Raw genomic sequence first — 26,005 nt, 5'->3', positions numbered from 1 at the left:
GTAGTATTTACAAAATTAACCATCTTCCCGAGGCAAGGGTGTTAACTGGCCACAGGCTGAAATTTCTAGGTGCATGAGTTATGTCCCCTTCTACATCCCTCCTATTGACAAATCAGATTCCACCTCTTATATCACTTGCATTTGCTTCAAACAAAAATGTGGTGTCCAGTCAAGACGATTTGATTGATGATCAAGATCTATATTGTAATAAAACAGGTCTTACCCCACAAAGTGCATCAAATCACTTGAGCACCTTGATTAGAAACATGAAAAAAATTGCACATTGTCTGCCAACGCCCAGTTGACAGTACAAATGCTTTTCAAATTCTGCAGTCTACTGATATCTGTGTGTTGAAATCCATGTTGTTTACAAACCGGATGTCTTGATCATACTGGCGAATTTGATTGGACTATGCATAGACTTGTTAGTTCAGCTAGAATGTAACTCCAGAATTCCAGCCTAGTTCGGCAAGGGTGGAAACTGGACTTTAATAGTCAGTTAACTCCCTTAGGTCGGGAAGATGAAAAATAACTGACAACATGTCAGTTTATCACAGTATTTGGTTAGTGGATTAGCTCTGTGTGTGTTTGATTAGGTATATCAGGTCGCCATCATTACCTCCTGATGATACACAGTGGAACACAATAATAATGAACACAGATACAGCATACTAATGGTCATAACGATTCCTGACTGCTTTTTTATAGGATATCACATAGAATTCCTGCAAGAAATTATTTCTTATTTTCACTAAAAAGAGACTTAAAAATCACTATTTTCTTGTGAGTAATGAACTGGTCAGACACAATCAGTATCAGTCACCAACAGAGCTGAATCAAACAATAAATAACATGTACTTAATGAATTGTCACTCCAGTACACTTAATCGAACACTTACAGATTAGTGAAGCTTACTTAGTGTCAGTCAGCCCAACACTTACTCCTGTCTGTGAAGCTTCAACATGAACAGTCCTGAATTATCAACATCTTGCCAGCAAATTTGATTACAAACCAGGGCTCGACTTAGGGAACTTGATTTAACTTGCACCTGGTGCATGTTGACATGAAAACCACATTGCACCAAACATAACCAGGTTACACCTGGTCCTGTAAATTTATCAAGGTTGAAACATAGGCCAGGAAGCTGGCAGTGTCACTTAACTTAATGAGGCACTGCTATAAAACGTAATAGAAACATGTTCACATAACTTTGAAGTACACATAGTTTGATGATGTCACCATGAAAGCTTAAAAAGGTACACAGGATTAATGATGTCGTATGGCAAATAAACTATAGAGGTATTGAGTTTGTTCAAAGATGGATTTTGTGTGGACAAATAAGGGTTAGTTAGACACAAAGTTTGACTTTTTTACTTGGTGCATATAGACATAAGTATTAGGTTGCATTTTTCAATAACAGGTGCACTTGTGCATGTTTTATAAGGTTACATCGAGCCATTCAAACAATATCAATTAAAGTCATATGAACGATGTCCATAACCACTTTCACATATTGAATCTGAATTGTTATTTAAAGTTCTTTCAAAATTCAAGACAAGTTTCACAAACTATGGATAGAACGAACAAATCTCAACAGTTCCTTGGCATTTGTAATAACCATGTTTTACTGGAGACGTTATATGTCAAACCTCCAAAATGAATCGATGGAATGATATATGTATAGTTGAAGTCGGCTGTACTCCCTATGTTCCCCCTCCTCCAGGAAGGGTAATTTGAGGTAAGGAGCTAAGACTATGGTTTCTCCAGTGAAGGCCTTGTTCGTAAAAAGTCGAAGGCATAGACTGGCGGGAGACCGACATGGGACACGTTGAACTGTGGCGTCCATTTAAAGGGGGGAAGGTTGGTTCCAAGGGTCGGTCCATTTACCACGTCAGCTGTGAAGTTCAAGGCCATGTTAAAGTCCGCTACCTGGAATGCAAGATTAATCTTAGTGATTGATTGAGGGCAACAAATAAAAACAAAAAAAACAAAGACAACCATTTTCAAGGAACATGCTTCTCCTAGTGATATCTTGTTGTCTGCACTCTCATCAGGTGGTTAAATTCACAAAGTGATTGAGCTAGCTTCTGAGGCTAGTGTGTTGACTAGCCTACATCAAAAACTAGTTTCTACGTTTACCATTTCAAGTCTACTTTTCAGTGCTAAAATCTGAATGGACTATCCCACATATCGATAATACACCCAGAGAACAAATTACAAATCAATATCTGTGTTCAGAAAACATGGCTGCTGCTTTGGCCACAGACATCGCCTGTCGAATCTGGGATGAAATTATTCCAAAAACTAAGCTAAGACTAAGCATAGCCCCGTAATGCTGAATGCCAGCAGGGTATCAACAAGTACCATCTTCTAGCGTTGTCAATCCCCCGACCTTCTGCTCTCAGGGCAGATGCTCTGCCACTAGACCACAGAGGTGGTCTCTGTATATGAGAACCACAAGAAAGAAAAGGTCAGATTCATTTCTTTAATCATTTGATCTGACATCTCTGTTTGTTTGTTGTTAAATGCTGCACTCAGCAATATCCCAGTTGTATGGCGGTAGCCTTGGACACAATCAACTGAGTCACAATGCCTGACCAAACCATCCCTTAAGTCAGCTTTTACAACCAGCCTAGGATGTAGGAAGCCAATTCTAACCTGAAATCCTCAAGCTGGTGTAAAATCTAAAAAAAATATATAAAAATTGAAAATTTAGACAGAAATTCATAATTAATTCTTTGTCTCTGTACACACCTTTGTGTCGTAGCAGCCATCAGGCATAGGGTTTTCAGACTCCAGGTCACCACGGCAACAGATGGTATTGCAAGGCATGTCTTCTGAGTAAGGGTCATGCTTGTAATCTGGTGACATATATGAATATTAAAATATCAAAAATTAAGTTCAGTTACAAATCTAAGAAATACCACTTCAAACATCTGAGAGTTAAGACCATATTTTTTATGTTATGGTTTTAAGAGGTCTTGTGAACAAATTACCATGGGTTGGTCAAAATAAAAAATGCAATAATGTTTTGACTTTATTTGTCACAAAGTAGTTTGGGTCTATTCCATATCTTTACATTAAAACACATCTGTGATGCCATTCTATTGTATAAACGCTCTGTTATTTTTCAGGAAGGACAGGTGGTTGTCCATTATTCAATATCTTGAACCAACATTTCAATTAATTTACACTTAAAAATGTAAAAGTAGGGATGTGTTTTAACATGTTTAAGTAGGAGAATATCCTTGTAACTTAAAATATATTTTTAAGGAATGGGAGAGTTACTTGGACTTTCGCCTCTATGTAATAGGAAGACCGACATATTACTGGTTTCAGAAAGGGATTTGTTCTCTTGCACATGATAAACATCTGCATTTTGTTTCTTTACTTCTCATATGAAAAGGTATTTTTTTAGCTGTATCTTTGCAGTCGACCAAAGATTGAGCAGTTGTTAAATAAAAGTTAGTTTCAACTGGGTGTCTTTGTTTCTGGTCTTTGACTAAAATCAGTCAAATCTCCACCAGCGTTTGTGAGGCAATAATATTTGCAGCCCCAACTTACCATTGTATCTCATGATCTTCTTTTGTTAGCCCCAACTTACCATTGTATCACATGATCTTTTGTTAACCCCAACTTACCATTGTATCTCCCAATCTTCTTTTGTTAGCCCCAACTTACCATTGTATCTCACGATCTTCTTTTGTTAGCCCCAACTTACCATTGTATCTCATGATCTTCTTTTGTTAACCCCAACTTACTATTGTATCTCCCAATCTTCTTTTGTTAACCCCAACTTACTATTGTATCTCACGATCTTCTTTTGTTAACCCCAACTTACCATTGTATCTCATGATCTTCTTTTGTTAGCCCCAACTTACCATTGTATCTCACGATCTTCTTTTGTTAGCCACAACTTACTATTGTATCTCACGATCTTCTTTTGTTAGCCCCAACTTACTATTGTATCTCACGATCTTCTTTTGTTAGCCCCAACTTACCATTGTATCTCATGATCTTCTTTTGTTAACCCCAACTTACTATTGTATCTCCCAATCTTCTTTTGTTAACCCCAACTTACTATTGTATCTCACGATCTTCTTTTGTTAACCCCAACTTACCATTGTATCTCATGATCTTCTTTTGTTAGCCCCAACTTACCATTGTATCTCACGATCTTCTTTTGTTAGCCACAACTTACCATTGTATCTCATGATCTTCTTTTGTTAGCCACAACTTACCATTGTATCTCATGATCTTCTTTTGTTAGCCACAACTTACCATTGTATCTCATGATCTTCTTTTGTTAACCCCAACTTACCATTGTATCTCCCAATCTTCTTTTGTTAGCCCCAACTTACCATTGTATCTCCCAATCTTCTTTTGTTAGCCCCAACTTACCATTGTATCTCATGATCTTCTTTTGTTAACCCCAACTTACCATTGTATCTCACGATCTTCTTTTGTTAGCCCCAACTTACCATTGTATCTCATGATCTTCTTTTGTTAACCCCAACTTACCATTGTATCTCACGATCTTCTTTTGTTAGCCCCAACTTACTATTGTATCTCACGATCTTCTTTTGTTAGCCACAACTTACTATTGTATCTCCCAATCTTCTTTTGTTAGCCCCAACTTACCATTGTATCTCACGATCTTCTTTTGTTAGCCACAACTTACTATTGTATCTCCCAATCTTCTTTTGTTAACCCCAACTTACCATTGTATCTCACGATCTTCTTTTGTTAACCCCAACTTACCATTGTATCTCATGATCTTCTTTTGTTAACCCCAACTTACCATTGTATCTCATGATCTTCTTTTGTTAACCCCAACTTACCATTGTATCTCACGATCTTCTTTTGTTAGCCCCAACTTACCATTGTATCTCATGATCTTCTTTTGTTAACCCCAACTTACTATTGTATCTCCCAATCTTCTTTTGTTAACCCCAACTTACTATTGTATCTCACGATCTTCTTTTGTTAACCCCAACTTACCATTGTATCTCATGATCTTCTTTTGTTAGCCCCAACTTACCATTGTATCTCACGATCTTCTTTTGTTAGCCACAACTTACCATTGTATCTCATGATCTTCTTTTGTTAGCCACAACTTACCATTGTATCTCATGATCTTCTTTTGTTAGCCACAACTTACCATTGTATCTCATGATCTTCTTTTGTTAACCCCAACTTACTATTGTATCTCCCAATCTTCTTTTGTTAGCCCCAACTTACCATTGTATCTCCCAATCTTCTTTTGTTAGCCCCAACTTACCATTGTATCTCACGATCTTCTTTTGTTAGCCCCAACTTACCATTGTATCTCATGATCTTCTTTTGTTAACCCCAACTTACCATTGTATCTCACGATCTTCTTTTGTTAGCCCCAACTTACCATTGTATCTCACGATCTTCTTTTGTTAGCCACAACTTACTATTGTATCTCCCAATCTTCTTTTGTTAGCCCCAACTTACCATTGTATCTCACGATCTTCTTTTGTTAGCCCCAACTTACCATTGTATCTCACGATCTTCTTTTGTTAGCCACAACTTACCATTGTATCTCACGATCTTCTTTTGTTAGCCCCAACTTACCATTGTATCTCACGATCTTCTTTTGTTAGCCCCAACTTACCATTGTATCTCATGATCTTCTTTTGTTAGCCCCAACTTACCATTGTATCTCACGATCTTCTTTTGTTAGCCCCAACTTACCATTGTATCTCACGATCTTCTTTTGTTAGCCACAACTTACCATTGTATCTCACGATCTTCTTTTGTTAGCCACAACTTACCATTGTATCTCATGATCTTCTTTTGTTAGCCACAACTTACCATTGTATCTCACGATCTTCTTTTGTTAGCCACAACTTACCATTGTATCTCACGATCTTCTTTTGTTAGCCACAACTTACCATTGTATCTCACGATCTTCTTTTGTTAGCCACAACTTACCATTGTATCTCACGATCTTCTTTTGTTAGCCCCAACTTACCATTGTATCTCACGATCTTCTTTTGTTAGCCACAACTTACCATTGTATCTCACGATCTTCTTTTGTTAGCCACAACTTACCATTGTATCTCACGATCTTCTTTTGTTAGCCCCAACTTACCATTGTATCTCACGATCTTCTTTTGTTAGCCACAACTTACCATTGTATCTCATGATCTTCTTCATTGATGCCAGGTCAACCACCTTGCCCTCATCGCGCCGGAATATTTTGGCCCTTGGCGCCAGCTGGTACGAGAAATCAGAGCCATGCGTTGCCACGAAGTCTGGATAGCCGCTGAGCTGGTAGATTTCCTCATAGAACGGGACATTGTAGGAGGGAAAGTAGCCTGCAACATGATCATATCTACCGGTACTACTAGAACAGGACATCGTAGGATGACCAGAGGCCTACATGATCACATCTACCGGTACTCCTAGAACAGGATATTGTATTATGACCAGAAGCCTACATGATCACATCTACCGGTACTCCTAGAACAGGACATTGTATTATGACCAGAAGCCTACGTGATCACATCTACTCCTAGAACAGGACATCGTATTATGACCAGAAGCCTACATGATCACATCTACTCCTAGAACAGGACATCGTATTATGACCAGAAGCCTACATGATCACATCTACTCCTAGAACAGGACATCGTAGGATGACCAGAAGCCTACATGATCACATCTACTCCTAGAACACGACATTGTAAGAAGGAAAGTAGCTTGCAACATGATCACATCTACTCCTAGAACACGACATTGTAGGAAGGAAAGTAGCTTGCAACATAATCACATCTACTCCTAGAACACGACATTGTAGGAAGGAAAGCAGGCTGCAACATGATGACATCTACTCATAGAACCTGTTCTACAGTGCCCTACTCTCCTTTATCAAGTCCAAACAAGGCTTTTTCTGATATGACAGACAATGATGAACAGCATCTTTATATCATCTTTCCTAAGAGTTCTGAACATACCTGTCCTCAGTATTGCCGTCTGGTCACCTGACTTGACCAAGGTGGGTATCTGCTCCACTACCCACAATGCATCATCCAAGATGCTGGATCCCAGCTGAATTCTCTTGAGGTCGACAATCATGTACTGGTTGTTGTATGTTCCTGAAATATTCCCAGCATCACACTAACTTATTGTTTCCACGCTTTCAGATCAGTTCACTTTCTAGATCGCTCGCACGCATCCTTTTTACAAGCATACCAAACCATTCAGAGTGAGTGAGTGAGTGAGTGAGTGAGTGAGTGAGTGTTTTACACCGCTTTTAGCAATAATCCAGCAACATCACGGCGGGGGACTCCAGAAATGGGCTTCACACATTGTACCCATGTGGGGAATCGAACCCTGGTCGTCAGCGTGATGGAGGAACACTTTAACCACTTGCCTACCCCGCCGCCCCCACTAACATTTATAAATTTGGTAGAAAAAATGCAAAGCTAAAACTAGACAATACAACTACCAATTGTTTTGAAAATCATCCACTTTCATCAAGCATGTTGTATATTTTAGTGCACCCCTCCCTTTTTAAAAGTTGCAACTACACATAAAAGCCAAGTTAACATGCTGACAGACCAAGGATTAAAACTGTCAATAACTTGGGACCTTGATAGACCACTGGGCTACTCATTCCCTCCCTCACTCACTGGTCAGTCAGGGATGGTTGGGTAGCCTAGTGGTTAAAGCATTTGCTCGTCACGCCGAAGACCCGGGTTCGATTCCCGACATGGGTACAATGTGTGGAGTCCATTTCTGTTGTCCCCCCCTGTTATATTACTGGAATATTGCTAAAAGCGGCGTAAAACCATACTCACTCACTCACATGGTCAGTCATTCCAGAAAGTGACAAACCTAAAGAAACACTCATAAAATATAACTGACAAGACTGTAAGCATTCAGTGGCCCAGTGACTAACACATGTATTTGTACATAGTCCTTAGTAGAGTAATCACATCTACTAAGCAGGGTTTTACCGGATGCAAAGTATTGCATCCTAAACTATACAAAATATTGCATCCTCTACAATACTAAACATTGCATATTCTATCATAGGAAATGTTGCATAATTCTACTAAGTATTGTATTTTATACAAAATCCAATATTACACCCTATAAGATACTAAATATTGCATCCTACACCATCCAAAATATTGCATCTTCTACCATACCTAATATTGCATCCTATATGATACTAAATATTGCACTCGATACCATCCAAAATATTGCATCCTATACCATACTACATATTGCATCCTAAAAGATATTAAACATTGCATCCTATACAAAACAATTTGTGAATGGATGTTGCTAATGTACATTGTTAATACTTGGGACTCAATAACCTATGGCTGTTTGAATTATCCCAACCAAATCAATATTGTACAAATACACTCAAAACTCAGCATGCCAGTGGTATAGTGTCTTCAGCTGAACATTGAAATCTCCACCAACAAAAGGCTAAAGGCTTCCAGAGCATGTGTCATGAGTGAGTGAGTGAGTGAGTGAGTTTGGTTTAACGCCGCTTTTAACAGTATTCCAGTTATATCACGGCGTGTCAGCTTAATGTGGGAGGAAAGCCCCAAGTGATGCAGGTCTCAGACGTTTACCACTTCGGTGAAACTCACGAGCACGGGTATGGTGCTGACAAACCTAGAAACATAATTGGGGCTAACCGGGATTCGAACCCACAATCATAGGTTTCTGGCGTGCCCAAGGGACGCAACTCTGCACAACGAATCGCGGCGCCTTAGACGACTGCGCCACCCGTGCCCCTCACGTGGCATGAAATAAAGTGAGTACAACTTGTGGAAATCAAGTGAAAAGCATAACTGAGACCCCCATTTGGATTTGTGGACTCCCCAAATTATAGATAGACACAGGTATATCCCTGTACTCCCAAACATTTACTTCAGTGCATGCTAACATTATCATCAGCAGCCACTCTGTATCACCGATCTCTGTGTTCAAATGACCAGCACAACGATTGATATCATGTTATGCCTGCAAGCTAGTCAGGTGCAGCAAATAAAGCACCTGTGTGGCCCAGTAAGGCAGAACAAATGAGCCCGCTAATGATGCATTGCAATTTTTCATGGTCCAGTAGCAATATAGTGATGATAGGCTATGGCAGAGCATAATACAACTTTGTCTTACAGATTTTTAACTTACCAATCAGCTTTGGTATATTTGGTAAATATATTTGGGTCAGTCTATTTATTGGGTGAAATATATAATTATGCCAGAGGTGTTTCAGGTGTTTCACAGGTGCATCAGTATGTATGTATGTACATGTACTTCTTACATGACAAACAAGGCTTTGTTCTCTCCAGTGGCCGAGATCATGTACAATGTATTCGAAAAAATTCTAATTAGCATGTTTAGAAAGCAAACTCTTACTGTTTGTTAAATTTGATATTTTATGTCATTAGCTTTCAAATAATAATTTTATTTTTTTTCAATTATTTTTTCATGAATGTTCCAATAGCTCAATCCCTACACAGAAATGTAGTAATGACGATAAACAATTATGACAGACATTAAAAATACAGAGTGAAATGACAATCAACACATGTCACATTTTTGTGGTTTAGGGGTTGCATATGGGTTGGGCGTTATGAAATGGAATATCTTTCACTCACAACTTTAAGACATGCAATAGTTTCTCTGAAAGCATGATTTCAGGCATGTCCAGTAAACACTTATTTGTGTACAATTTGCGGTAAAATTATTTTCCCCAAGTCCTTTCTGGAACCAAAAATTCATTCCCACTCCTAATCTTGGACAAAAATGGAATAACTTGCCAAAAAGAGAAATCCTTATGGTCTCGTGAAAAAAACTGTCAGTTCCTTTATCACGTTGCCGAAAATCTGGTGGTACCGTATACTTATAATGCAAAACCTTCTCACCAGAATTGTATCTCGTGACGGCTGCAGCCCATTCCTTGCCTGAGTTGGCCATCATGTTCGCAACCCGGACACGCTGCCAGGCCAGGAGGGAGTAGGGTTTGACGGAGGAGAAGAGTGTCTTGTTGAAGACGTTGTTGGTTGTCTGCAACATCACCATCTGGCTCCCCAGTAGGTAGAAGTCATCCAGGGACTCCAGGAACCCTGCAACAGGAACATGTTATAATCAGGGACTCCAGGGACCGGAACATATCATGGAGAGGGACTCCAGCAACAGGAACATTTCATTAATCAGGTTTAGGATCCCTGCAACAGGAACATGTTATGATCAGGGACTCCAGGGACAGGAACATATCATGGAGAGGGACTCCAGCAACAAGAACATTTCACTAATCAGGTTTAGGATCCCTGCAACAGGAACATGTTATAGTCAGGGACAGGGACAGGAACATATCACGGAGAGGGACTCCAGCAACAGGAACATTTCACTGATCAGGTTTAGGATCCCTGCAACAGGAACATGTTATGATCAGGGACTCCAGGAACAGGAACACATCATGGTGAGGGACTCCAAGAACAAGAACAAGAACATATCTTGGTCAGGGACTCCAGGAACCCTGCTACAAGAACATAGAATGGTTGCAGAAACACTGCAAAAGGAACATGTAACAAGTCAGAGACTCCAGGAACCCTGCAACTGGAACATATCACAAGTCAGAGACTCCAGGAACCCTGCAACTGGAACATCTCAAGTCAGAGACTCCAGGACCTCTTCAACAGGAACATCTCACAAGTCAGAGACTCCAGGAGCCCTTCAACAGGAACATCTCACAAGTCAGGGACTCCAGGAACCCTGCAACAGGAACATCTCACAATTCAGGGACTCCAGGACCCCTCCAACAGGAACATCTCACAAGTCAGGGACACCAGGAACCCTGCAACAGGAACATCTCACAAGTCAGAGACTTCAGGAGCTCTGCAACAGGAACATCTCAAAAGTCACAGTCTCCAGGAGCTCTGCAACAGGAACATCTCAAAAGTCAGAGTCTCCAGGAGTTCTGCAACAGGAACATCTCACAAGTCAGAGACTTCAGGAACCCTGCAACAGGAACATCTCAAAAGTCAGAGTCTCCAGGAGCTCTGCAACAGGAACATTTCAAGTCAGAGACTCCAGGACCCCTGCCACAGGAACATCTCACAAGTCAGATACTCCAGGACCCCTGCAACAGGAACATCTCAAAAGTCAGAGTCTCCAGGAGCTCTGCAACAGGAACATCTCAAGTCAGAGACTCCAGGACCCCTGCCACAGGAACATCTCACAAGTCAGAGACTCCAGGAACCCTGCAACAGGAACATCTCACAAGTCGGAGACTCCAGGAACCCTGCAACAGGAACATCTCACAAGTCAGAGACTTCAGGAGCACTGCAACAGGAACATCTTGCAAGTCAGAGACTCCAGGAACCCTTCAACAGGAACATCTTGCAAGTCGGAGAATCCAGGAACCCTGCAACAGGAACATCTTGCAAGTCGGAGACTCCAGGAACCCTGCAACAGGAACATCTTGCAAGTCGGAGACTCCAGGAACCCTGCAACAGGAACATCTTGCAAGTCGGAGACTCCAGGACCCCAGCAACAGGAATCATGGGTGTGTTTGATGGGCATCTAGCTTACCTGGGTAGCTGGAGAAGGATATTCTCTTGGCAGATGTCTTTGGGTCTGCCACATTGAAGTCATAGTGTTTGTAGATTCTCAGCATGGCGGCATAGACAAACCAACTGGAGTGGGACATGAACAGATTCTCATACGCTCCCAGCACCTGGGGATGAAGAGATCAACAAACCTACAATCTGTATCACTTGTTACACTACCCCTACCCCTGAGCTGATTCCAAGACAGAACACGCCCCAGTGTTCATTGTATGGTCATTGTTTGTTTGTTTGTTTGTTTGCTGTTTAATGCTGCACTCAGCAATATTCCAGCTATATGACAACGGTCAGTAAATAATCGAGTCTGGACCAGACAATCCAGTGATTGACATCATAAGCATCGATCTACACAATTGGGATACGATGACCTGCATCTTCCAAGTCAGCGAGCCTGACCACCCCATTCCGTTAGTTGCCTCTTATGTCAAGCATAGTCGCCTGAATGGTCATTGCTGACACTAGAAACCATTCCATTTATTTTCAAGGGGAATTAAGATGTTTTGACACATCAATTAATTCATTGTCGGTCGCTGCTCATGCAATCATCAAACATTATTTACAGGCTGATCCCACACAGTTTTAAGGGTAAAACAGTACACCGAAACTACAAGGCAATGTGATACAACAGCGTTCAATATGATACACAATACATATGGACTTGTATCGTGATCCTTGCCATACAAAATACATGTCTTTTACTTACCAATGAAAGAATAACACCCTAATGAAATGTGAGCTTAAAGAAACCATCCATGTCCCACAAATCTCTCAAAGTTCGCGAAAGGTCGTTCAAACATGACCCGTAATGGGATGTCCTCTAATCTTTGTTTAGCGGTAGCGAGAACTTTGTTCTGATTTTAATGAGATTGATTTTATCTTGACCAGTGTATCATATTGTTGCCCTGTTTCGCTGCACCCCTTACAGCAGGAATGTATAGGGCATAAATAATGAGAAACAACCTATTCATTCACTGTTAGGTCAAACTTAATTTTCTAAATTCAAATTTGGTTCATGTCAGGCAAATTGTCTTATATTTCACCGATTTCTCTTTTAATATGCATAGCTGTTTTGGCGTTTGGTTTATCACGACTCAGCAATATTCAAGATATAATCTGGACCATCTTCCCGAGGCAAGGGAATTAACTGACTATAAAAGTCCAGTTTCCACCCTTACTGTGAGTGAGTTAGGTTAAAGGCCACTTTTAAAAGTATTCCAGTTATATCGTGGCGTGTCAACTAAATGTGGGAGAAAGCCTGAAGTGATGCAGGTCTCAGACGCTTATAACTTTGGTGAAACCCACGAGCACGGGTATGGTGCTGACAAACCTAGAAACATAATTTGGGCGAACTGACATTCGAACCCATAATCATAGGTTTCTGGAGGGCCGAAGGGACGCAACTCTGCACAGTGAATTGCGGTGCCTTAGACGACTGGGCCATCTGTGCCCCCCTCCATCCTTACCGAAAGAGGTTAGAATTCCGGAGTTACATTCTGGCTGGACTAAGGAGTCTATGCATAGTCAAATCAAAATTGTATGATGCACTAGAAATCCGGTTCGTAAACAACATGGATTTCAACCTGCAGGATTTGCAAAGCACGTTTTGAAATTTTTACATGTTCTTAATCAAGGGGCTCATGTGATTTGATGCACTTTATTAAAATATAGATCTTGCTTATCGATCAGATTGTCTTCACTGGGTGCCGTCATTTTGTTTGAAGCAAATGCAAGTGATATGAGAGGTGGAATCTGATAGGTGAATAGGGGAACATAGAAAGCTCATCCCCACCCGTGGCGCTATGATCGATCCTGGAAATTCCAGCCTAGTTCAGCAAGGGTGGAAACTTGAGTTTCATAGTCAGATAACGCCCTTGCCTCAGGAAGATGAGACTGGGCCAGACAATCCAGTGACTGAGTATCGGCAACAATACATTCTGTCAGGATAAAGTTGACATGTTATCAACCATCAAGTCACCTCCAGGGGATAACTTGATGAAATAAGCAACAATAGGGCTGGGGACACATTCTGACCGCATTCCCCCGTACAAGCAACAATAGGGCTGGGGACACATTCTGACCCGCATTCCCCCGTACAAGCAACAATAGGGCTGGGGACACATTCTGACCTGCATTCCCCCGTACAAGCAACAATAGGGCTGGGGACACATTCTAACCCGCATTCCCCCGTACAAGCAACAATAGGGCTGGGGTCACATTCTAACCCGCATTCCCCCGTACAAGCAACAATAGGGCTGGGGACACATTCTGACCCGCATTCCCCCGTACAAGCAACAATAGGGCTGGGGACACATTCTAACCCGCATTCCCCCGTACAAGCAACAATAGGGCTGGGGACACATTCTGACCCGCATTACCCCGTACAAGCAACAATAGGGCTGGGAACACATTCTGACCCGCATTCCCCCGTACAAGCAACAATAGGGCTGGGGACACATTCTAACCCGCATTCCCCCGTACAAGCAACAATAGGGCTGGGGTCACATTCTAACCCGCATTCCCCCGTACAAGCAACAATAGGGCTGGGGACACATTCTGACCCGCATTCCCCCGTACAAGCAACAATAGGGCTGGGGACACATTCTGACCCGCATTCCCCCGTACAAGCAACAATAGGGCTGGGGACACATTCTAACCCGCATTCCCCCGTACAAGCAACAATAGGGCTGGGGACACATTCTGACCCGCATTCCCCCGTACAAGCAACAATAGGGCTGGGGACACATTCTGACCCGCATTCCCCCGTACAAGCAACAATAGGGCTGGGGACACATTCTAACCCGCATTCCCCCGTACAAGCAACAATAGGGCTGGGGTCACATTCTAACCCGCATTCCCCCGTACAAGCAACAATAGGGCTGGGGACACATTCTGACCCGCATTACCCCGTACAAGCAACAATAGGGCTGGGGACACATTCTGACCTGCATTCCCCCGTACAAGCAACAATAGGGCTGGGGACACATTCTGACCCGCATTCCCCCGTACAAGCAACAATAGGGCTGGGGTCACATTCTAACCCGCATTCCCCCGTACAAGCAACAATAGGGCTGGGGACACATTCTGACCCGCATTCCCCCGTACAAGCAACAATAGGGCTGGGGACACATTCTAACCCGCATTCCCCCGTACAAGCAACAATAGGGCTGGGGACACATTCTGACCCGCATTCCCCCGTACAAGCAACAATAGGGCTGGGGACACATTCTGACCCACATTACCCCGTACAAGCAACAATAGGGCTGGGGACACATTCTGACCGCATTCCCCCGTACAAGCAAAAAAAGTCTTAAAAATTAACAGCTTGTAATAGTACAAATAAAAATAAACACACGTTAAAATTGAATATATTTAACTCAAAGAGCGCAACGTTTCATATGTTATTATCTTACTTCAACAAAAACACGAAAAATAGATTGATAAAGAAACACTTAGGATATACATTTAAAGAAAAATGACCATATTTTTTACAAAGGTCCATAAAATATTTATTTAAGACTGTTTTCCTTTTTGAAATAGGCTTTTACTTATTGAATCAGTATGGGTAATACTCATGCAATATCGCAAAAAGCATGGTGAGAAACATACACCCTTTCACTCACTCCAAAACTCATATTTTACCAAATAAACTGAACAGACTTACATTTCATGAAAACAGCATGAAAGAGAATAAAAACAACAGACAAACCTTTATGAGAGCTGAACAGTGACTGTTTTGTCGGATATATCTGAACGCCTCCACTTTGGACATCTTGGACCAATCTGGGATTTCATCTGGAACCAGGGCATTCTTCAGGTCCAGCAGGTCACCGGCTCCATTGAGAACTTGGAAGGCAAATATGTCCAGAGCCTGCAAGTATTGACGTATCAAACAGTAGAATTTCCAACAATGATAATAATACACAACAACAACAACAATAATAATAGTGAGTGAGTTGGGTTTCAGGCCAGTTATATCCCGATATGTCAACTTAATGTGGGAGGAAAGCCCGAAGTGAGGCATTTCTGACATTTACCACATCGGTGAAACCCACAAGCATGGATATGGTGCTGACGAACCTAGAAACATAATCAGGGCAAACCGGGATTCGAACCTACGATCATAGTTTTCTCTGTTCTCAAGGGACACATATATCATATATCATATATTGACCACAGAATGTAAGCCAAAGGTTATATTGAAGTAACAGTAACTGAAAGACATTTAGTTAAACAAGAATTATATCAATACAATCTTGTTGAGTTGCTGTATCAGGATATTTATATTTGAATAATCGCACATCTTAACAAGAAAATAGTCTACAAACAAGTTACAAAAAGGGCATAGAGAAAATCCAAAAACAAAACAAAAGGCAATAGTAAGAATATACCACAACCTATTCAACCCTATTTTCTTGTATTTCCAAATCTTTTAAATTCAAAGTCTCTAGATAAAGGAATATCTTGCGGCAAGAAGATACAGATCGGCTAATTCTAGCCCAAATAAATACCCCTCTGTACCAATATATACAGTATATGGAATAACTACCAATATATTGTACTGACAAGCATGAAATACTCATATCTCCAGCTAATGGTAATTTGGTTCTCTTGAGTGCAAGACTAAAACCTCTAAAAAGCACCCTGGGGCTTGTTCTTAAGAGTCGATAAACTGAATTGAAAACTGATAAATAGGCTGACTGCTACCTTTACACAAGTCACCAGCTGACGACTTGGCTGGTAAGTGTGACAGTACAAATGAGGTAAGCTCTGTCACCCAAACTTGATCTTTGGGCCTTCCTTGAATTGAACATGGGTTACTGTAAAGAACCAGTATGGAAACTGGAAAAATAAATTCCTAAATAGCCAGTTCACTTATATCAGGACAATCTCATTAAAATCAGATCTTAGTTCTCGCTACCGCTAAACAAAGATGTGAGGACATCCCATTACGGGTCATGTCAGGCTGACCTTTCGCAAACTTTGAGTGACCAATGGAATGACTAACAAAAAATCAACAATAGTCAATCAGAAGGCACCTTAATCTAGCTTTACGGCACGAGTTTCAAACTGGCGACTATGCCACGAAACATATTTTGAAATATACTTGATTAAAAAATTAAAACTGAACAAAAGAACATTATGGAATGGTTGATAGATGGCCTAGATGGTATGAATACAGACACAAAGCCTATAACTGTCGTTCAGAATACCCTGTGTTTTTGTTTTTTTTGAGATTGCACAATAAAAAAATCACATTCCAACTGTCTCTTTCATGATCTGCTAAGCGATGCTCTGATTGGTCAGATGAAAGGTCGTTCTGACATGACCCTCAATGGGATGTCTTCAGATCTTTGTTTAGCGGTAGCAAGAACTCAGATCTGATTTTAATGAGAATGGATGGCCAGACAGCACCCATTCCTACTTCACTCATAGGCACCTTTTTCGGACTGGCAGTCAGTTGGTATCCGGCCACCAAGCCATCAAACTGGGCAAGTACATAGCCCATGTGTCGCCACAGTGCGTCCGATGGATTCTCCTTGATCATCTGCCTCATCCAAGCATCCTGCTCCTTCAGAAACTTGCGAGCCTTCACTTCATAGTCACTGGACTTCTTGGTGCCGAAGAATGTTGCATGGATATTCTGATAATGTTGATAGATGCGACTAAAAAGAAACCAAGAAATACTTATCGTGTTCTCCATGACAGGAGATATGAAGAGGATTACGTATAGTTCGATACATCTTACCGAGGCAAGGGAGTTTACTAACTCATAAAGTTCCTTGAAGAACTAGGTTGGACTTATGGAGTTATATTTTGGCTGGACTAACGAGTACATAGTCCAAATAAAATCAACTTATGAAATCGATATCCAGTACATAAACAATATGGCAATTGCCGTGCAGAGTCGATTACAGGATTTGCGGAGCATGTGTATTGTCAACTGGGCATCGACATGTTTATAGTCAAGGTGCTCAAGTGATCTCATGTACTTCGCGAGGTAAGACATGCATGACAGGTGGAATCTGATTGATCAAAAGAAGGGACAGAGAAGGGACAAAACATGTACAGTACAATCGAGCCACGAAATTCAAGCCTAGTTCAGTAAGGCCTCCTAGAGCTGCCTCAGGAAGATGGATCAGATACAAGAATTTGTGTTTAACGCCGCACTCAGCAATATTCCAGCTTTATGACAGTGGCCTGTAAATAATCAAGTCTGGACCAGACAATCCAGTGATTGACATCATGAGCATCGATCTACGCAATTGGGATACGATGACATGCATCAACCAAGTCAGCGAGCCTCACCACCCGATCCCGTTAGTCACCTCTTACGACAAGGATAGTCGCCTTTTACAGCAAGTATGGGTTGCTGAAGACCTGTTCTCCCGGACCTTCATGGGCATCAACAGTGTGAGGCAGTGCATTATAATGAGAGTATTTAGGAACAGATCAATGTTAAAAATTAAACTATTGCAAAAAACGTTACATATGTGTTGGGCTCAATCTCTAACCATTTACACATACACACAACTTCATTACATTTTTAATGAAAATAGATGAGAAATGGTCATAAGAATTTAGAGATTTCAGTGTTTTTTTAAAGCAAAGGTCATTTCAAGGTCAAAATAAAAATTATTACGAAAAAGCAGAGCATACATCTTAAATCCCACCTCTAACTAAATGAGAAAAAAAATTCTTTCTCAATCAAAGTTGGTAGGCATGTTTCCTTGTAGCGTAGAAAATTCAGTATTGTGGTTCCTACAACATTCAAAGTATGTGTGGCAATTACTTTTAGGCAGAAAACAGAAATAGGCAAAGAGGGTGTTTAACAAGTTTTATAGGGACAACGGAAACCTTGAAATTTGTCGTATTTCTAAATCCAACAGTGACATCACATCGTTTGTATCCCAACGAGCAGTGAGATGCCATTATAGTGATGTGTGGTGTAGAATGACACTTTGCAAAGCCTGTTTATGTATTATAAGGGATGCCTACTTCATGTTGGCTTACAAACTGGCTGTGCCGGTCATATATACGAATGAAGTATTAGGCTTAAAAAAATATAATAATTGGTTCTCAGGCAATGGCTTTTGAAAACAGGGTGATGGGCCTCTTTTTTTGGTTGTTCAAACTAGTATGTAACCAAATAAACACTCATGTACAATCAACCTGGGAAAGAGCCTCCTTGATGAGGAATACAGTATTTGACTACCATTGGACTTGGAACATTAAAGGATTTGGTTGGGGGTTTTAAAAATGGAAATAAAAACAGAACGTGCAGCGAACTTTATGATGATGGGGGCAGTGCCTGAGAACCAAGACTATTTTTTTTTAGCCTTAGATGTAATAAAGCTATATTTAAGCATATACATTCTTTGTTTCAAGGCTATTATCAGTGCTTAATCAAAACACTGGACTCAACCCACATGACCAAAGCAGCATCACTCATTATCTTCACTAACAATAAATCTACAGGTAATCTAGTTTTACATTGAAAACATGTCTCCTAATTTACCAGAAAATGTTTTCTGAGATTGAGATAACAAATGAATCAAAACTGCCATCATTCCTTCTCAATGCTCATGATCGATACAATTTCAGCCCATCAGTACTTCATGCTTGTCATATGATGCAACTAAATGAGTATCGAGTGGTCACAATGTATGACCTGACCAACTGTGGATTGGGTGGACCGTTGCTCATGCTATCAACAAGTGTATTATTTACAGGCCACTGAGGCAGATCGCTGGAGTATTGCTGACAGCGGCTTTACTATAATACACACACTCCAGAAAGTTTCAAGGGTTCTAACATGGCCTGACATGTTTCTATACAACAGATATACTTTTCCAGAATTTAATTTCCAATAATTAAGGATGCATATAACACACGTATCATACACAAGTCTTGTGTACATTGATCAATCGGAAGGGGTGCTAACTGTGATTGTTCACTAACCAATATATTAGCAAATATCGCTGTGGGCGCTTATTACTTCTAATAGGAGTATCAGTTTAATGTGGGAGGAAAGGTTGAAGTGATGCATCTCTCAGACCTTTACCACTTTGGTGAAACCAATAAGCGAGTTATGGTGCTGACAAACATAGAAACAAAATCGGGGGCAAACAGGAATCAAACCTCAGACCATAGGTTTCTGGCGTGCCCAAGGGAATTTTGATAGGAAGTTATATAGATAAATTTGAGAGTGTTATGATTGCTTGATGATATTGTTGATTTACTTACTCCGCTGTAAACATGCCCTCCAACATCCCGGCTGCAAACATGATGTCATCATCGGAGGCAGGTTCCCCCCTCCCTGCCACAATCTCCAGCACCCCCCAGCCGGTCTCCAGGAGGGTGTCATTGTACTGCCCATATGCTGTTGCTTGCTTTGGATCCTCCACACTTATGCATCTACGTTGTTTGCAGCTAATGTTTCCATTGCGAAAAAAACCTGAGAGTAAATGAGTATATTGTGTTTAGTGACGAAATACTATATCTATTTGAGAACAGAATTCAGACTTAATGCTGGAGTGAGTGAGTGAGTATGGTTTTACGCTTCTTTTAGCAATATTCCAGCAATACCACGGTAGTGGACACCAGAAATTGGCTTCACACATTGTACCCATTTTGGGAATCGAACCCGGGTGTTCGGCGAATGCTTTAACCACTAGGCTACCCGACCGCCCTCTTAATGCTGGAACTACACTGAAATCAAAAGAAAGTCAGCACCTGATTGTGGAAGTGATAACTTTGACACTGTTTAATGCCCAGTATATCTATTTATTACCGTCAAACAGTGTTTGAAATAAAAAAGATTACCAGACTACCATCAGGACCCACAGACTTTAGACGCTGCAGTCCCTGACAAAACTCTTCAGTTACTCATTGAAACAAACTGCAGCTTACTATGACAAATAAACTGGCACACAAATCTACAGCAGGCATTAAGAACACACACAAATTTGAAACTACGGGCCCTATATGAGATCTTCCTACCACAGGCCTACAGGAAGTCGCTTAATTCAAAAACTGTAATCAGAAGCTGTGTGAACAGATTTCATTTGTTGAGTATGGGGTCAGGAACATTACAAGTGGACAAGTCAGTGAAATATGGTTACAGGGTCCTACAAGAAAACACTATAGTGTAACTATAGAGTTCCAGATAATTTTAGTCATAAGACAATATATCATATGACTAACCACGGGTCCGGGTAGTCCTGTGGGTACCCGGCACCTATTCAGTACCCACCCGACCCGGGTACCCGAGTTACCCGTCCTAGCCCTAAATGATGCATATGGTGATAAATAGACCAGGTAATATAAATAAATAAAACATATATACTGGTGCGGTGCCGTTTGCACCCGATCAAAGTAACGACGTTTTGCTGAGGTGCCGTATTAGACTGCACCCACTTTCATGACAGGATCTAGGGCTGGGACGTGTCCAAATTTACTACCAGGGTACCCACCCCAGGCCCCAATTACCTGACCCTACCCCCCAGCTAACACACGACGTTGTCACAACGTTGTGGAAAGGTTGTGGATTGGTAACGTTGTGATAGAACGTTGTCACAACACTATTATAACGTCAACGTGCAACATTATTTCACAACGTTATAACAACGTTGCACATTCACGTTGTGAAAACGTTGTGCATTGGACATCACACAATGTTTTGTAACTACGTTTCTGAAACGTCGGTGAAACGTTATAGAGTTTGCTTCTCGATAGTCATAAAGGAATAGAACTGCTTTATCAAAATCAACATGAATTTGTCAGAATACCAGGGCAGTAATGCATTACCTTTCTATATATTCGGCATTTGAATTTTCATCTCTTTATACTAAAATTTCCAGAACGTAATCTCTATGACAATGTTATTCCACAATGTAACAACAACGTTGCAAATTAAAGTTGTGATAACGTTGTACTTTGGACATTACAACACTTTTTGTAAATGATGTTTAGGAAACCACTTGTAGATCTACCATCTCTTAGTTTTAATTTTTTGAAACATATATATCTATTAACGAAGTTATCTGTCTACTAAATGTTGTCACAAGCAATATTACAGTTAAAAACAATTGGCGCCCATTTTTGGCAGTGTGAGAGCGACTGCTGAAAAGTTTAGCCTGTTGCCACGTGAAGTGACGTCAGGATGACGTCACATTGTCGCGGACGATTTGTTGTCACCAGCCATCTTAGTTCAAGCTCAAACTGGACATATTACAACCAAACCAAGTGATTGTGCAGCAACTGGAACTGGACAGATGATCTGTGAATTCGGATGAGGTAAGTTAATTTTTCAAAAGCAGTCTCAGCTTGTTGACATGTTTCTGTACATGCAGACCGTCAAATGATTTAAATGTATCGTATTATTCAGCAGTGGCAGGGTTTAGAATGCAGTTTGCCGGTCACTTTCACTGAGCGTCAGTGTTGATATTTATATTTGATACACAGAACATGATGTATATAGAGGTGAAGGAGGCCCAAGACTCTTTTCCATATTATTATTTTATGGATACCAAGAGTAATTACCAAGGGCAAGCAGTATATGTTTGACCAGAATTCAGTCTGGTGGCATTTTGAGGCCGTCATATTATGTTCGGGTTTCGATCATAAGCGTGTAGGTCTGTAAATAGGCCTAACTTATGCATTGCCTACTGACCACTAAAAGTTATCGCCATTTCTTCCTTGTTATTTCTGAAATCATTACTATTTAAAGTTTACATGTACTAATCTTCTGACTTTGATTTTTGTGAAACAATGTTAAATATCACAATATATTGTCAGTGAGTTGGTCATCATTTGTAGATTATTAAGGTGAGATAGGTGTAGCCAATGTGCACCAATGAAAAATACAATGGAATTGATAGCAACCATATTCGTTTGGTTTTCGATCTCCATATGTTGCCACGTAGGTTACCATACTACAGAATTATATTTAATGATATTGAACTGGATTATGTTAATAAACATAGTAACAAATAAATTTCAATAAATATTTACAGAGCTGTGTCAACTTCGTCTGGTATTGTATAAGCTATTGCATTTTGTTAATTTTCCCATGTTTCTATCTTTGTAAATGTTAGAACATATATGAATATCCTGGCATATTAATATGGAAAATATTAAGGTTAGTCTTAAAAAAAATATTCACAATTTTAATTAGGATAAATACCCCAAAGGGTTAACACTTCTATTCATAATTGATATTCAACATTCATGCTTCAAATATATGAACTATTTATTTTATTTGGCAATATATATTTTTCATTTATGTATATATTTTTCAAATAAGGTTTTAGAAACTTGGCCAAGATATTCACTTGAATCACTAGTTTGTGAAGTTACTGCTTTTGAATAACTACAGTTGATCTATTGACTGATAAAACTATTTGCCAATATTACCACCAGTTACATCATACTCTAAGTAAATGGGATTTATCTATACAGTACTGGTTTATATAAGAATGTGATACTTTGTGGTTTCTGTTTTTCTTTCAGGTGGAGAAAACAGTATTGTGGAAGCATATTTGTTTAAAGTACATCACTGACAGAGAGGTATGTATGATGCAATAATACATACAAAACATCTTCAAGAATTAAAATTTAGATCATTCTTATTTGATTATACCCACAATCTAAAAGGGCGGGGGTATAAAGTTACACCAGTGATTCAGTGCTAAAAGCTTTTCTGCCTATGTATGATCCAAGAGCATCATGGTACTACTGTCAGCGCCTTCTTCGCACTTTCAGCAGTTTTTAACAGACATCAGACATCAAAATATTATTTTGGGGAATGCAACCATTATTTTGTTACGTCAGAAATATGTCCCTTGCCTTGCCATTTTATACCATTTGTGTCATTTTTTATTCAGCTACCAAGGCATAAGGAGAGACTATGGATACAGTTGAAAATCATCCCTGTGACTTTTCATTTGAGGACTGAAAAGGCTCCTCAGCCACTCAGCCCAAGTTCTGACTTGTCATTTAACAAACAAATAAAGGTCACCTCAACCAGAATTCTATTGTCATTTCGTTGCTGAGAAATGGATCTTAGGACATCAGATGCATAGGCTATTCTGTTTGTCACAGTGTTGCTCTCAATGCTGAATGTATGGGGTAAGGCCAGGAAAATTTAAATGTTTCAATTTGTGCAGGGCTTATTGTTTGATGGTTTTTAATTTGCAAATTCGTGGGAAAATCAAATATCTTTTAATTGTGTTGAAACATTTGTGAACAATTTGCACATAGCCTTGAAAATTGTTTGGGAAAATAAATATTATATAACCAAATTGTACATGTAATTTAAAACATTTAGATTTTTATCTTGGCCCGTATTTTAAACTCTGCCAAAAGAGAGTGTATTTCATTGACTTGCTGTTTCACGGATAGGGTTAAAGTGAATTCAGTTTGCAGAATGTATTGCTTGGTACCTGATGTCTTAACTAGCTTGGTACAAACGTTTCAGGCTGCCTGGGAGGTATTGAGGAATAAAACAGGCGTTAATCTACATGGACATTGCAACAACGTGCTGCAATGGCTGTAGTGTCGTCATATGTATGTGATACCTACGTTGTCGCGACGTTTTGGCTAAACGTTGCAGCAACGTAAAAATGGACGTTGTGACAACGTCTTGATTTGGTTGTATTTTGGTTTACGCACAACGTTGTAGCAACCAATCTGGGAGTCTACAGATTTAGGTTGTGACAACGTAACATCACAACGTTTCAGCAAAGAAAAGTCAACATTGTCACAACGTAGAATTGTTTGCTGGGCTGGGTACCCGCTGTAGGTCTCAAGAGATAAGTACAAAAATGTCTGATTGGGAAACGGTTCACCGTACTACGGCCAAAATGTATTTAGATGCAGGTATAAAATGATCTGGTCATGCATACACTGAATTTGACTGAATTTTTGTCTTTATGAAAACATATAAAGTCAAAAGGAATGTGTGTGCATTGTCGAAAAGAAATGTGAACATTTGTCACCTATAGTGTAACCTTGGAGTTCTAGATAATCTTTGTCATTAAACAATATAACCATGTGACTAACTACGGGTGCCGGGTAGTCCTGTGGGTACCCGGGTCCTCTTAAGTACCCACCCGACCCGAGTACCCGAGTTACCCGTCCCAGCCCTAATAGTATCAGTAAGAAATTAAATTACTGAGAAATATAACATTTAGATCCAGCACATTCAAATTTCCCTGCCAATTTAAAAAAATGTAGATAGCCTAAATCTAATCTTATAGATAATCGAGGCCTGAAGAAGTTAAAACCTTCACTTGTGGCTTACCCGAGACCATAAAATAGTCTCTGGGCTGACTTATCATTTATTTTATGTCAGTCACTCGATGAGATAGATTCTATACATATATATATATCTAATTTAACTACACAGATTCATCAGTGGCAATCATTCTTATTCAGGGAAATAAAAATGTAACCTTCAAGAGATCAAGTTTGTTTTTTCACCGCCCCGGGAGCACTGACAGTTTCCATAACAATGCTCGAAAACCGAACAGCTTTTAATAATTGGCTTACCCGTCTTCAGTCCGCTAACTGTTATCACTCCAACGGTCAACATAAAAAACATAAGCTTCATGATGAAAGTTACTGTCAACATGAGTGGTAGTCTTTCCTGACTTGACCGATGAAGGCGTGAACTTGGACAATATATCCTAACGTTATCTGCACAACACGTGACTTACTCCCTCAAAATCACATGGCTGTCATGTGACGGATGTATGCTCGCCAGAAGGTGGTGCGTGTTGTGACAATGCTGCACAGATCGAGATTGTGAGCGCCTATAAATGTGTCATATACATATATTGACTCCTTAGCTGGTTTAGGCGAACGTCTTATGTAGGCATGTTCACTAATTTCTTGAATGCTATCGTATCATATGGTCTGTGATATTACTAAAATGTTTTTATTCAAATTAGTAAAATATATTTTCATTCCCAGATGTGCTTTTTTTTTAGAACGTACGTGTTTAACACTATTTGATATCAAATAGGAACATCTAATGATAAGTCCCTAATTTGTTCTATTATGCTATATTTTTTCCGATGAAATTATTATTATCATTATTATATTATTAAGATTATCAAGATTATTTCAGATTTTCATCATCATCATCATCATCATCATCATCATCATCATCATTATTATTATTATTATTATTATTATTATTATTATTATTAGTGAGATTGAAGCCGATAGCCGAAGACTATATCTACGGCATTCTGACGTCAGCAGCATAGTGGGCAAATTAAGGAAAAACCATCGGCGATTCTCAAATTACGCGAAATGTCTACGCATGTCTCTGTAAATTAAGCAGTACAAAAAATAAAAGTAGTGACACACG

The 26,005-nt window shown here is 40.0% G+C and overlaps 1 protein-coding gene across 1 annotated transcript; it reads right to left on the bottom strand.

Annotated features, from left to right (window-relative positions):
- Positions 1 to 1,267: 1,267 nt before the first annotated feature.
- On the bottom strand, positions 1,268 to 25,350 carry LOC139468250 (phospholipase B-like 1). The gene is made up of 10 exons (XM_071250095.1): positions 25,180 to 25,350; positions 19,873 to 20,083; positions 17,066 to 17,291; positions 15,335 to 15,496; positions 11,594 to 11,738; positions 9,925 to 10,125; positions 6,988 to 7,128; positions 6,163 to 6,348; positions 2,756 to 2,862; positions 1,268 to 1,930 (listed from the first exon to the last, which is right to left on the bottom strand). Exons 1-10 carry the CDS (start codon positions 25,259 to 25,261, stop codon positions 1,754 to 1,756), a joined length of 1,638 nt encoding a protein of 545 aa, XP_071106196.1. The 5' UTR covers positions 25,262 to 25,350; the 3' UTR covers positions 1,268 to 1,753.
- Between the last annotated feature and the right edge of the window lie 655 nt (positions 25,351 to 26,005).

The sequence above is a fragment of the Haliotis cracherodii genome, unplaced genomic scaffold, assembly GCF_022045235.1.
Source record: "Haliotis cracherodii isolate W230 unplaced genomic scaffold, xgHalCrac1.p SCAF_2, whole genome shotgun sequence".
Lineage (NCBI taxonomy): Eukaryota > Metazoa > Mollusca > Gastropoda > Lepetellida > Haliotidae > Haliotis > Haliotis cracherodii.
The sequence above is the reverse complement of the archived record's forward strand: the minus strand, read 5'-3'. Positions and strand labels throughout refer to the sequence as shown.